This window comes from Acipenser ruthenus, chromosome 1, assembly GCF_902713425.1.
Source record: "Acipenser ruthenus chromosome 1, fAciRut3.2 maternal haplotype, whole genome shotgun sequence".
Lineage (NCBI taxonomy): Eukaryota > Metazoa > Chordata > Actinopteri > Acipenseriformes > Acipenseridae > Acipenser > Acipenser ruthenus.
In genome coordinates, this window is record NC_081189.1 from 85395693 (window position 1) to 85409276 (window position 13584).

General features: G+C 34.8%; 1 protein-coding gene across 7 annotated transcripts in view; it reads right to left on the bottom strand.

Moving 5' to 3' along the window:
* The window catches only part of rapgef2b (Rap guanine nucleotide exchange factor 2b), a 157134-nt gene that overhangs the window by 74955 nt on the left and 68595 nt on the right, over positions 1-13584 (bottom strand). For 6 of the 7 annotated variants that reach the window (XM_059031365.1, XM_059031354.1, XM_059031357.1 and 3 more), the window contains exon 4: positions 4686-4769. In XM_059031365.1, the coding sequence (XP_058887348.1) occupies positions 4686-4769 (84 nt within the window). Of the gene's footprint in view, positions 1-2611; positions 2757-4685; positions 4770-13584 lie in introns of those variants that run through there. The other variant, XM_059031367.1, reaches the window with a different exon arrangement.

Sequence of the window (13584 nt, forward strand, 5' to 3'; positions counted from 1 at the left end):
AATCTGACTGTTTACTAGACAATTGGTGAGGGAGGAGGGGAAAAAAACTATTTCTATGATATTTATGGCAAACATTACAATCCTCAATCTATTATAATCGTGTCCTTTGCATTAGTGCAAAGCATTAATGAACAATGTCAATACATTAAAAAAAAATGCAGTTATATGAAAAAAAAAAACTTTTTTTACATATTCTACCATTTTTTGTAGTTGGTGAAAATGTTTTAAAAAAGGTAAATATATTAATATATATTTTTAACAAAAATCAATAAACACTTTGATAATCACTAAATATAGCAGTCAAGGTTACAAATAAGTAAATGTGATTATGGTCAAATTAGACAGTTTGAAACCATGTGACAGGAGCATTAGCATAACAACACTGACTGCTGCCAAAAAAGATGCAGGAGACGACTGCATTAAAAAAAAAAGACATTTATACTGCTGTATGTGACCGAAAGAGCTAAAAAGAAGTTCCTCCAACCGCTTACTGCGGTAATTCAAAGTCACATCAAAAATAAATAATTCAGTCATTGCTTCAGACAGTGAACAGTTCTGCTGATAAGCTAATATAAAAAAAATGCAGCGCATCCTAGAATTTCATTTCATAGGCAGAAAGACCAGCTGTTTACTAGTTTTACAATCTTGTCATGCTTGAAAAAAATAAGCCTTTCACCTCCCTACTAACTACTGTATGCAAACACTCGCAAACATGGTAATACAGATTCAACCCAGAAACAAAACGTAAACTAGATGAGCTGATCAAAAGCTGTGATTAGAGGGGGCTCCCTCGAGTGGCACATCCAGTAAAGGCACTCACGTAGAGTGCAGGATGCAACCTATAGTCTGGACGTCGCCGGTTCGAGTCCAGGCTATTCCTTTGCTGACCGAGGACGGGAGCTCCCAGGGGGCGCACAATTGGCTGAGCACCGCCCGGGGGGAGGGAGAGCTAGGTCGGCCAGGGTGTCCTCGGCTCATCGTGCACCAGCGACCTCTGTGTGGTGAGTCTGCAGTGTGTAAAAAAGTGGGCAGCTAATGGCACACGCTTCGGAGGACAGCGTATGTTCCTCTTTGCCCCTCCCGAATCTGGCGCAGGGGTGGTAGCTGAGCTAAACAAAAATAATTGGACTACTAAATTAGGGAGAAAATAACAAAAAACAAATTGGCGACTACTAAATTTATAAAAAATTTAAATTAAAAAAAGCTGTGATTAGTAACTGAACACGCTTCAAACTATTCAGTACACAATACTCTCTGCAGTATTCTCAACACTATTAATACATCTTTCATAACTTTGAACAGAATCAGAAGATATTGTAACACAGGGGTACCATATTGGAGTAAGGATTTACAAAAACAATGTGTTGAGAGTTTAACATCTTTTTTGAGAGACCTGAACTACAACATACTGTACTGTATTCAGGTGTTGTAAGGAATGAGAACACTTGGAAGAAACAAAGTCAGAGTAAAACAAACAAATATTACTGTATACATGTCACAAAGACGGCCAGAGTGGGTGGCGTCAGACCAGAAGCAGGAAGGAATACAGACAGAGATTTGGGGTTTTGGTTAAGCTGAGCGCGTGATCGCGCTCAGCATTTAATAAACAGAACAGAAAATAAAAGGTTTGAACAGACAAAAACACGGGACACGGCACTACGCGCCACAATAAAAAGACAAACAAAACGTACTAAACACTTAACAAACGGTGCACGGAGAGACAAACAAACACGGTGAGTACAAACACTTATAGATATTATTTTTACTTTACTACTTTACGTTCTCCTTCTCTCTCACCCGTTCTCCACTCTCGAACACCCAACCCCGACTGAAAGAAATGTGAATCTATATATACTGTTGTGCTGGGATTCAATTACTAATTAATTATTTACTTGAATCCCAGCACGTGAATTAATTCTGTGCAACCCCGTGCTCACATATTACATTTAACCAGCACGTGAAGTGATTTGTGCTCTCCTCGTGCCTAAATACAAATCTACACTTTTTAAATACACGTGAAACACAGACCCGTTTATATCCCGTGTACCAATGACTATACACCAACATTAACACACGCAACATACAACACATAACACACAAATGCACACAGGGGCGGGGCGCATTGCCACAATACAATTAACAAAAAAGTACACTACTTTAAAAAACAAATCTGAAGTCAAAAGTACTGAATTTTTGGGACAAGTTATTTAGCACTAAACAGTAGCCAATCACACACAAAAAACAAACAGTAATGATGTTATGACCAAACACTTCTTTCCTGTTTACATCATAACTGTTTTTTTTTGTTTTGTTTTGTTTTAAATTGCAGTATGGCCTAATTCTATATTATTACAGCTCAAACTACTCAAACCTACTGCCTCTGTAGTTGACTCAAAATGCTCACACAAAAATCAAGTTGCTCAAATCAATGTTACTGCAGCACTGAATCTCAATTGCTCTTGTTTTATACAAATTGCCGGCGCTACTGTAGTATGTGGTCTCTGGAACTAGTTCTCACAAGGACTGCAGAATCAGTCTCTAAAACTAAACTTGCCTGTGCTCTAAAACTTTTCAAGCAAGAACAGAAATAGCAAAACAGTGTGTGTCTGACCTGTCCCTTGTCCTTTAAAATCCAAGCAGTTGTGTTTTTCATCCAAAAACTCCTTTTGCAAGAACCATTTTCGTTGTGTGTGTTTCCTCTCTGAATCTCAGCTCCCACTGCTGTTGCTGTACGTGGAGAGGAGAGACAACATTCCTCCTGTGGAAGACTAATTTCCTGCCAGGGTGACCCAACCACCTCTACTGGCTGCAGATATGAGTGCAGTATACTGTCCCCTTGTGCACTGCTTCTGCATACCAGCCCTGAGTCCTGAGCAGCAGCCCAACAGCTGCTCTTTATCAATCCCATTCATTACGCAACCAATCGCTCCCGATATTAAACGTATCAAAGCAGTCAGGTTGTTTATACACTGACCTACCCCAAGGTCTGACAAATTGATACACATGAACCAGGGCAGGGAGCACTGCTGAATATAACTGGACTGTGTTTATCAAACTTGTGCTTTTTTATTTTATATATATATAAAAATCACATTATCAAAAATGGTGTTATTGTTTTTATTAACTCTAACATATACCTAAAGTTTTTTGCTCTATCAAGGGTACAGTAGACTACTTTTGTAAAGCTTTTTTGGGAGATGTTATTTAATTTAAATTTTTTTACTGAACAAACAGAAGTGCGTTACGGAATGATTCACCAGGTAATACATTGACAATATGCTGCAGCAAAAGTACTACAGTTAACATTTATTTACCAGTATTCCATTTCAAATACTTTTTGTAAAGGACTATCCAAAACTTTGCAGAAGATTGGTACCCCATGTACAATACATCTCTTAAAGTGCAATGTAGAACTTAAAAATGATCCGGCACTCCAGTATCCAGTAGAAATAAATAACATTATACTTTTACTGTTAAATCCAGAGCTAGAAAATGATTTATTAGGTGGATTTATTTGCACAATAAAAAAGTGTATGGCAATGCAATTTAACCCCGCAGCTCTATCCTACTTCATTTAGTAAACTCTGTCCTCCAAACTGTTGCTATTGAGGATGACAATTTAATTAAAGGGCAAACAATACACACACCTTACGTAAACAGTTGAGCAACACATGGGAACATGTAACACAATAAAATAAAAAGGTCCTTATGTACCCTTTAGCTTGATTATTAAGAAGGATAAAAGCGAAAAGGTTTTGCAGTTTTTCTTGTTAAAACCTGATCCCAAGAGTCAACTTGTCAGTCATTGCCTTCAACAAGGGTTGAATTCACTTTACTTTCCCAGGCGTGTAACAAAACCAATTTTTCAGCAGTGTCGGCTTCTAAATGCTGAATTATAAAGAGGGTACATCCATGGTTTTGCCCTTCCAAGCAATTCTAGTCTCAGAAGTTTACATGAGAAAACAATGCACTGCCAATGAAGATTTCAGAACGCTACAGCTTGATCCCATCATTTCCATCAACTTGTCTGTTTTCATGTTGTCACTCTGAATATGGCAAAAAGGATTCACTTATCTTCAAGATTCAGTATTTGCCCATTCTTGTGACAGTTTACAATAGCAATGGAAACATTCCTCACTCATCCAGGAGAGTAGATTATTACACCTGCTCATTGAGGACATGAAAAATACTGAAAGTGTAATTTAAAAATAAATATCTTGTGATCAACATAAATGCTTGAAAATTTCAAAACCCCAATATAATTTATTTTGCTATCAACAACACAGTATTATTATTTTTTTTGTCCTAATAAGCCATAGATTCGTGACCATTTGTGTGTTCCTAAAACTGACCAAACTCTGCCCCAGGAGAAACTACTCTCATGAGTGGGGGAGGGAGTAGTCCACTCACAATCGCCTTGAGTCTCTTAATAATTGACCAGTATGCCAGTTTTGATGGGCTGGGCAATGACCTAAAGTACATGACTCGCAGTAACCAACCTCTGTGCTACCATCATTCACAGTCATCTAGGGCTGCTTGAAATACAACATGCGACGTAAAGTAAAATAAAAAATACGAACAAATCCTTCATGTTTACTACATGTAAAAACATTTATAGGGAAAAACAAGGCGGCGACATTCATCCAATTTTTATTTGCATACATACTTATATTCAGTCGACATACCTGCTTCTTGGCAAAAACATGGATTCTTTGATGAATACTGAACCAGACAGCAGGATATACCAACAGGTACCAATGTCATCAGGGCTGGAATGGAAGGGAAAAATAATGAGAAACACACACAAAGAAAATCAGAGAAAAAATAATAATAAAAATAACGCCACAAGAGACAGCAGGAAACAGTATGACAATTCACAAACAATGCAGTTCCCAGAGTAGGATGAAGCTGAAAATGACAAACACACACTACTTTGTGGGAAATATGTGTAATTTTGTCCAGATCTGCAGCAGAAATACTGTTGGCTACATGTTCTTTGCTTTTGTTGGGGGCACTGCAGGAGTTCATTTAGCAGCATACAGAAAATAAATATATTTTTAATATATGGAATTATATATTTTTTAAACCTGAAATGTATTTATAATATATTTTCTTAAACATGACATGTTGCTTAAATATATTTATAATATACTATAAATGTATTTTGTAAATCAACATATTCACATTTATACATTATATTTTTCTAAATTATATTCAAAATACATTGTAAAATATGTTGTAAATAAATATATTCACATGCAGTGTATGCAGTGTTTTCAAACAATATATTTATATATTGCATATTATGGTAGACTGCGACGGTCAGGCAGCACTAAATTTAAAACAAGGCGGCTTCATAAGTTTATCCATGTACAGCAGATAAAAACACAGACAATGTGATTTTAATTCGGTAAATAAGTTTATTCTTGACGGAATAAATATGGTCGTTAATCAGTCTTTCTGCAGATACCGAAGTGTTATAGATACCTCATAAAAATTACTGGACTAAGCCTAGTATTTAGAAGGAAAAAAGAGAGGTTAATAACAATCAAGGACACAATAGGCTGTTCATATTTTAAGTCACTTTATATTTAAACTGTATGCCCACCAATATGAAAAAAAGAATGAAATTGTAAAAATGTATTTCCAGTTTTATTAGTGTTTTTTTTTCTTTTTTTTACTTTCATAGCTCTATTTTCAGCAACAATTCCATAGCTATTAATGAATTTTTAATTGGAAGCAGCAGTTTTTTGTAACGTCTCATAGTTTCAGAAGAACAATGTTAGCAGGTCTACAAAATTTTTACAAAATGTTGATATATTCCGTTATGTTTAAAGATAATAGTTATTTTTAAGTGAAATTGCGGAATTCCATTCCTTTCTTATTTATTTGCTTCATATCTGTTTCGTGGAAGACATGCAAAATATGGTGTGTGTCCAGGCACTTTACATTATGTAATATATTGTGAATACATTATATAATACATGTTTAGTAAATATATTGAATAATACATTTCTAAAAAATACATGGACAATATAATTGATATATTATTGCCTTAAATTATATTTAAAATATATTTAAAATATGTTTAAGCAAATACATTGTAAATATATTTTCCATATGATGAAAATGGGCCAATTTTGTAATATGTTAAATATATTTTATATAACGTTACATACATAATACATATATTTTTCCATATATTTTATCATTCCCAAAGACTACGAGTTTTATATGAATAATATGTTTACAAAAATATATTTAAAATATATATTTTTTTAGTATGGGCAAGCAAGAAATCTGTGCTTGGAGGGCCTGTAAAAGTAACATCTCTTTCTTGAACTGTTTTAATGAAACCATACTTGAAGATTACATTTCAGAATCCTGTAGTTCACTTCCCGTTTCTACCGCACATTTAAAAAACTAACATTTTGTTAATTTCAGTTAATTTTCCATTCAATTCAATATACAGTACAGCAGCAATGCCACCCCAGGCTTGTTTAGGAATAAAAGAAAAGAAAGATATTCTGAATGGAGCAGGATTGATATCCTAGGCAACGAAGGCATTTTGTCATTTCACACCTACTTGTACACTTTAAGGATTCTATCCAAGATTAGGCCTACTGTAAGTGTTCAGGGTAACTATTTAAGAGTGTTATATCTTTCAGTTTGAGAAGATAGATTTGAATAGAAAAAGAAAAGAAAAAAAAACCATCAAGCAATGTGTTTGTTTTTTGTGCAGACGGAAGGATGGCGGAGAGATATGCAGAGGTTTACAGTATTAAGCACTAAGAAATCAAGTAATTTTTTTGCTTAATTTCAAGAACGTAAATTTAATTTATTGTTTCTGTATTTCTTTTTTTTCTTCTTCATGTATTAGCAAAGAAACCACTCACTGGAATTACACAGCTAAAAAAAAAAAAAAAACATTAATTGGAACAAAATGTATTATGAACCCAGATGTAAAACCCTGCCCTGGAAAGTTATTGTAGCATGTATAGCTCTTAGAGACATTACAATAGAAGAGAAGAGTTTGTGAGCAGGTCACCACAGAAATAAAAAGAAAACAAATTCCATAGTTCAGGGAGTGTTCGTTTATATCACAATGGCGTATACCAAGCCAAGGGAAATACAATGCCCATGAGACATCTACATCCTCTTTCACTGAATCCTCTGCATCATGCAGGTCAATTTGTAAGCATTACTTTTGTGGCTACAGTGTCTCCTCTCATTAAACCCTCTGCAGTCAGTTAATGAGATAACCCAGCATCTTAGGTGTTAAATGCTGCAAGAAATATCTAGCCTACATTGTACATCCGACTGCAAAATCCACCCCTGCTTGAGCTGGTCTTGAGCAGAGCTTACATTTTTGCTTAATTACTCCTGCCTGCTCCCAGATAAAATGAAATATTAATTACAGGTTAGGATGAGATGAGGTATTGTAGCAGAAAATGCTTTCTCAATTCAACTAGGTCACACTTTTTCAACACAGCCTTAAAAATGTTTATCAAATAAGCATTGCAGCTAGCACTCATGTGGGAGCCATTTGATTTAAACAGATAAGCTATATAAGTGAAGGAAGGCAGAAATTGTAGAAAAAGTGTAAATATCAGGAGGTGGAGGCAACCCTTTTAGAAGCTGAATTGGGTGGACTGGACAAAAAAAAGGACAACAATTTTGTGTGTGCAGACTGTTAACTGTGATACAGTAAGTAATGTTTTATTAATGTAGCGCTTCACATATTTGGATGCAATAAGGGGCAGGGTAAAAATGTGTCTGACTAGGTAGAATTCAGTATTTACAGTAATTATTCACATCTTATGGATGGACAGTTATGCAAAGTATAAAATGAATCAAGTAAAGCAGGTCAACGTTAGTTCTCAAAAAATGAACAGGGTTAAAATGAGGCAATTTAAATAAAACAGAAATCTTCTTGTACGCTACATGATAGGACAGATTAGAATTTACAAAATCATTACTGGTCTACTCAGAGTTTTGACCTGAATATTCAAATGTGTTGCAAGCATCAAAGTTATATATTGTAAATGCGTTGCAAGGTCAGAAGCTGGCTGCAGAGCTACAGCTGTGCATGGCAATGCTCTTCACAGAAAGATAGATAAACAGACAAGAGGCCCTGTTTTGCTGCAGTGCAGAGCTGGCAGGAGACCAATGCAACATTGCCGAGTGATTGGCTCTGACAACTTATAGCACGTCGTTGGGGACTGAGGAAAAGCAAGAGCACCGACCTACTGTGCGACTTCATTCTGAATTATTAAAATGCTGGAGAGTGGCTGCCAGAAAAGGAGTTGAGGTAGAAGATGAGCAAAAAGCAATGCCACAAAGTGGTCTGCTTCTAAAGACCTACTTTCTGTGAACTTTCCATTGGCTGGTTTACTTATTGAACATGACCTCTTTTTGGCAAAGGTCCCCCAGTAGAAAATAGTGTATACACCTGTAAAAGATCAATCTAGCTTGGTTTGCTTATGCATACCAATATATACAAAACAACATATTAGCAACTGTGATCACTGTAACACAAAGGCACCTTTTAAGAGATCTTTAAGATGATGGAATTGTGAAAAAACAGTAAAATGATCCAACCTTAAAATGAACCCTCCTTTATGTGCTATGCCAGTATAGAACTAGACACATGGGGTCCCCCTAACCTTAATATTAAAATGAACCCTCCTTTATGTGCTATGCCTGTACAGAACTAGACACATGAGGCCCCCCTAACCCTAACCTTAACCTTAAAAAGAACCCTCCTTTATGTGCTATGCCAAGACAGAACTAGACACATGGGGTCCCACTAACCCTAACCTTAAAATGAACGTATTTTGTTGAAATGTAAGAAAAGTTAATTACACAGCAGGCTTGTTTATTTAGTTTTAAAAGTAAAAAAATATATAGAATTGTATTTTTCATTTGAAATCCCAGAAAACTAGCAACACTTAGCTACCATTATTTAATATTAATGCATGGAATAAATTAGCGATAATACCTTGTGATATTTCTAGCTGCTAGACACACGACTTAGTTTATATGAAAATTGTGAGCTCTGATGGGCTGAACAGCTTATTCACGTGATAAAAATGTCTTATGATCTTGTAGCTTTGTACTATTTTTATTTTATTATTATTAATTTTATCATTATTATTATTATTATTATTATTATTATTATTATTATTATTTGTGTTTTTTGGTAACAAGAAAAACTATGGAAATGGGGTTGGAGGTGTATCGTATTCAGATTTTTCTAGGAGTAACACTGTCAAAGTAAACTCATTTAAAAACATTCTTCTGTCTTTGTAATACATTGTATTTTATTCATGCATTCTAGTCACACGCAATGTCACCTCATTTATCTGTGGATTTCACACATCCGTGGACTATGTCCCACCCCCAAGCAGGCAGATAAACAGAGTTCCACTGTACTACTTATTGTTGTCCATCATATCTCTTTAAAGCCCTTAATTTTACTGTAACTCCAGTAGTGAGGAGCATTTCAGAAATATTATTCTGAAGTGTTTAACAGTCTTCACATGGATTTTCTACCTGCAGAAAAAAATGGGGCAGACAGACAATTTTTAGTCACCATTCAATAGTGTCTGTGTATACTCACTGCAGTCAGGCATTTGAGTTCTGAAGTATTTTACCATATATGCAAATTACATAACATATGAATTCATTTAAATAGTAATTTGGTTAACCTTTTTTAAACATTTGTTAAGCAGTATGTGCAGCATCATAAGCAATTAACAAGACAGTTAGCTTGCAAGCTTGCATTTATTCCATTTCTATTCCCAATACAAAAATTGGGTTTCAAAACCACACTGTATGATAGAGTATTACGCAAAATGTCCCCTTGGCCTAAAGATGGGGATTAATAAAAAAAAAAAATAATACACCGATTCTTTAGCCAGCTGACTTGCTCCAACAAGTTTAGCATCTTAAAATGTGAAAAGGACATTCAAGGTCATCATTTTTTTTTTTTTTTTACTTTAGTAAAGCTGCTTATGGATAACATTATCAATGGACAAACAAATGTCATTTCAAACAGTGCTCAGTCTAAATGCTTAATTTATATAAAATGTATTTATGTATTCCACAATTTTACATTACCACTAGTAAAAAAAAAAAAAGTAATAAAAAAAAAAAGGCCAGGCACAGTAAGGCTTTTAAATCTCTACTCGCACATAAGGAAAATCCCAAACTGCTGCCAGTCCAGAAGGGATATGCTGTGTTGTGGATAAGGCCCTCTATTCACCTTAGGTGACCCATGTACAGTACTTGTCTGTGTGGAAAGCAAAGTGTTTGGGTGGTGTTAGCTCAATCATGAACAAATGCATTGACTAGAAATGTGGGTGATGTCAGGTTCTCTATGTTTTTTGTTGTGCTTTTGAGACAAATTTAGTGCTTGTAGAAAGTAATTGACAGACTGGCGCTTTTAATACAAGGCAACATAAGAAAGCCAAAGTAAACGGCTATTTCTGTTGAGAGCTAGACAAGAGTGCGTTTCAGGAAATAGAGATATACCATTTTGTGCTGAACAAGGGGGTGCCGTTATGTTTGTACCACGAGCAATATTACAAACTGTATTGGTTGTTCTGCAGTATGACTGATTAACTACCCGCCTGACCATTTACTTTAATACTCAATCAAGGGGAGCAGTATAAAGATAAAGATCAATACATACTGTAACCCTGCACTAATCCTAGGCATCTGGTCTCTACTTAGTTGGTAATCCCTCATCTTTTAAAATATGCTGTACACCAAAATACTAGTAGGGAGTATGTGTAGGGGGGAGCAATCCTAAAACATCCTACATTCAATGAACGCAGTAAAGACAAAAGATGATTGACTAATAGAGAATAAATTAAGCTGAACTGCCACTTTTAATAATGTTAAGCAGGAAGATGGCCCTAGGGCGAGTTAAATTGCTTAGTGTGCACACTAATCTGCATTTGTTTAATTTAAACCACATTTACACAAAATTCCCCTAAAATGCATTTGAAAAAATAATTTTAAAAAGTTGTTTCCCCACAATAATAAATACCTGTTTGTTACAGTTCTTATTTTTACTTTACATATAACTAGAATTAAATTAAAGGGGGTCTTAGATTTGATACACTCTATTTATGAGAACTGTGTTCCGTTACCTCTTGATGTTTAGAAAAAAAGCTTATGGCAGAAAATTGTTTTGTTGCAGTTTTTTCAAATTTACCTTCCAAATCTGATATAAAAATACGTACATGTAAAATAGTTATTCAAATCAAGAAACAGTACAGGAAAACAAAATTGTGTATCTGTCCAGTTGTGGCTATATAGTAGCCACAACTATATAGCTATGCTTGATTTGATTAGACTGCTAAGTGTCTTTATACCATAGCCTGCTTTGTAAAATAACTGAAAAGTCTGTGACAGTCTTTTAATGTCTAAGAAATGCCAAGGATGCAGAAATCGTTTCAATCAGATCAGACAGGTGTCTCGTGTGAGCACTGGCAGCCTTGATTCTTATTGGTACGTCTCTAGTTAAAAAGATGAGTGGTCGCATTTTTTTATACATAACGGAAGTGCATTTTACACAAAGGGATCAAACATACTGTGTATCCATTGGAAAAGTGGAAACATATTCCTTTTCTAAAAGGAGACTAGCATTGTAAAGTAAAACAGACATGGCAAAATCATTATTAGAGCAATTTTGAAACTCCTGTTCAACCCTTTTACCTATTGGGCTTGTGTGACATATGGGACTTCACCTTAATGTGTTTATCCCAATGTAATTTGCATTACAATATTGTTATATATAGACTTTATACATTCAAGGCAACTTTAATGCTATATTATTTTTTACTGTTGATATGGCACTGGTTCTTTTTCAGTACTGATGAGATATGACTACTATACTATATGTCTAGAAAATGTTTGCTATCTTGTGAAATTCACAATGCAATATTTTAGATTAATATTACAAAAAAGTATGCATATGAATGGGAAATATGTTAAAAGCACGTTCAGTTTTTCTGGAAAAAATATTTGCTCTTAGGAACAAATTTTCTCCTTATATGTAAATATTGGCCCCTTGACAAACTGCTAACAGCTTTATTTTGTATTAATACAGTAAATACTAAGTGGAACATGCATCAGACTAATTTAAATCGTTTCCATTGCATAGGGATTTATAGCTAAATTTTTACTGAGCATCAAAAGAAACTTATCACTTATATTGGAGCATCAAAAGAAACATATCACTTATATTTGAGCATCAAAATAAACTTATAACTTATATTTGAGCATCAAAATAAACTTCACTTATATTTGGATAAAATTCACTAGATGTGATCGAAAAATAACAAACTGTTTTACAGCAGGTGCAGTGACTTTTTATTTTGCTGATTAACAACTGACATCACGAAGATGCTGCAAAATGATCTGTCGATCTTGGGCAGGTGTTGAGACTCTTGGTCTCCCAGTTTGTGGCCTGTCATTGACATTGTGTCTAGTTATTCTGTCTCGCCAGGTTTGAAATTGCTGTCTGTGAGCACACAAGACGGCGAGCCACAGTACGCTGCCCTAGTCCAGCCTCCAACATGCCGATTGCACGAAGGCGCTGCTCTCTTGACTTATTTTTATTTTCTGTGATTTTCTTTATTGCTTTTATTCAAGCTTGCAATTCACCCGCAGAAATCACTCCATATCCAGTGTCCAATCAACCGTCTCACTAATTAGGTGATTAAGTGCATATGCTTCAGTCAGTCACTCATGAGTGTCATTGTCAAGGATGAATGATCGAGTGAATGTCCATCATTTATATATATATCATTTTTATTATTATTATTTTTTTTTTAATAAATGTGTTATAATAGTGATAGGTTTCTTTTGATGCTCGGTATACATACTACAGCTACTACAACTGGAATTCTTATTTAATTCATGTTATAGAAAGAAGTGATGACTCATTTCACCATGTTAATTCCAAATAATCTTTGAAACACACACATCTTTTTTGTCAAGAGAAAGTCATGGACATTTGAAAAGGCTTAAACTAATTAGGCATGCTCTCTACCATAATTATAAAAGGAGGCAATGTGTCAGTAATGCACTGAGTGTAGAAACTGGAACAAAATGGTATTTGCAATAATAAACTTAACAGAAAGCTGTTAAAAAGAGCACATGACAAAAAGAGGTCATTAACTTAAATCATACAGTATCATAGTAAAGTACAGTAGAGTACTTTTTACTGTACTTTCACACCCTAAAGAATGTTTACAGCGGATTATAACAGATGACAATCTGACGATTAAAAACTAGTGGAAATGATTTACTGATTTTACTTCAAGTTGGAAAATAGCTTCATTAATTTCACTGAGAAAAAGAGGAGGAACGAATTAAAGAAGGAAAAAAGAACAGCTTCCAAGCAAACAACAAAAGTAATGCAAGTATTTAAAAAAAAAATAAATAAAAAATCCCCATCTGTTATGTTAACCTTAGATGTCAGAAGAAATGCCAGATGAGTTTCCTTGGGTCTGCTTAGTCTCTCCAAAACTAAGCAAAAGTCAAACTGACAGATTAAATCATAAATGA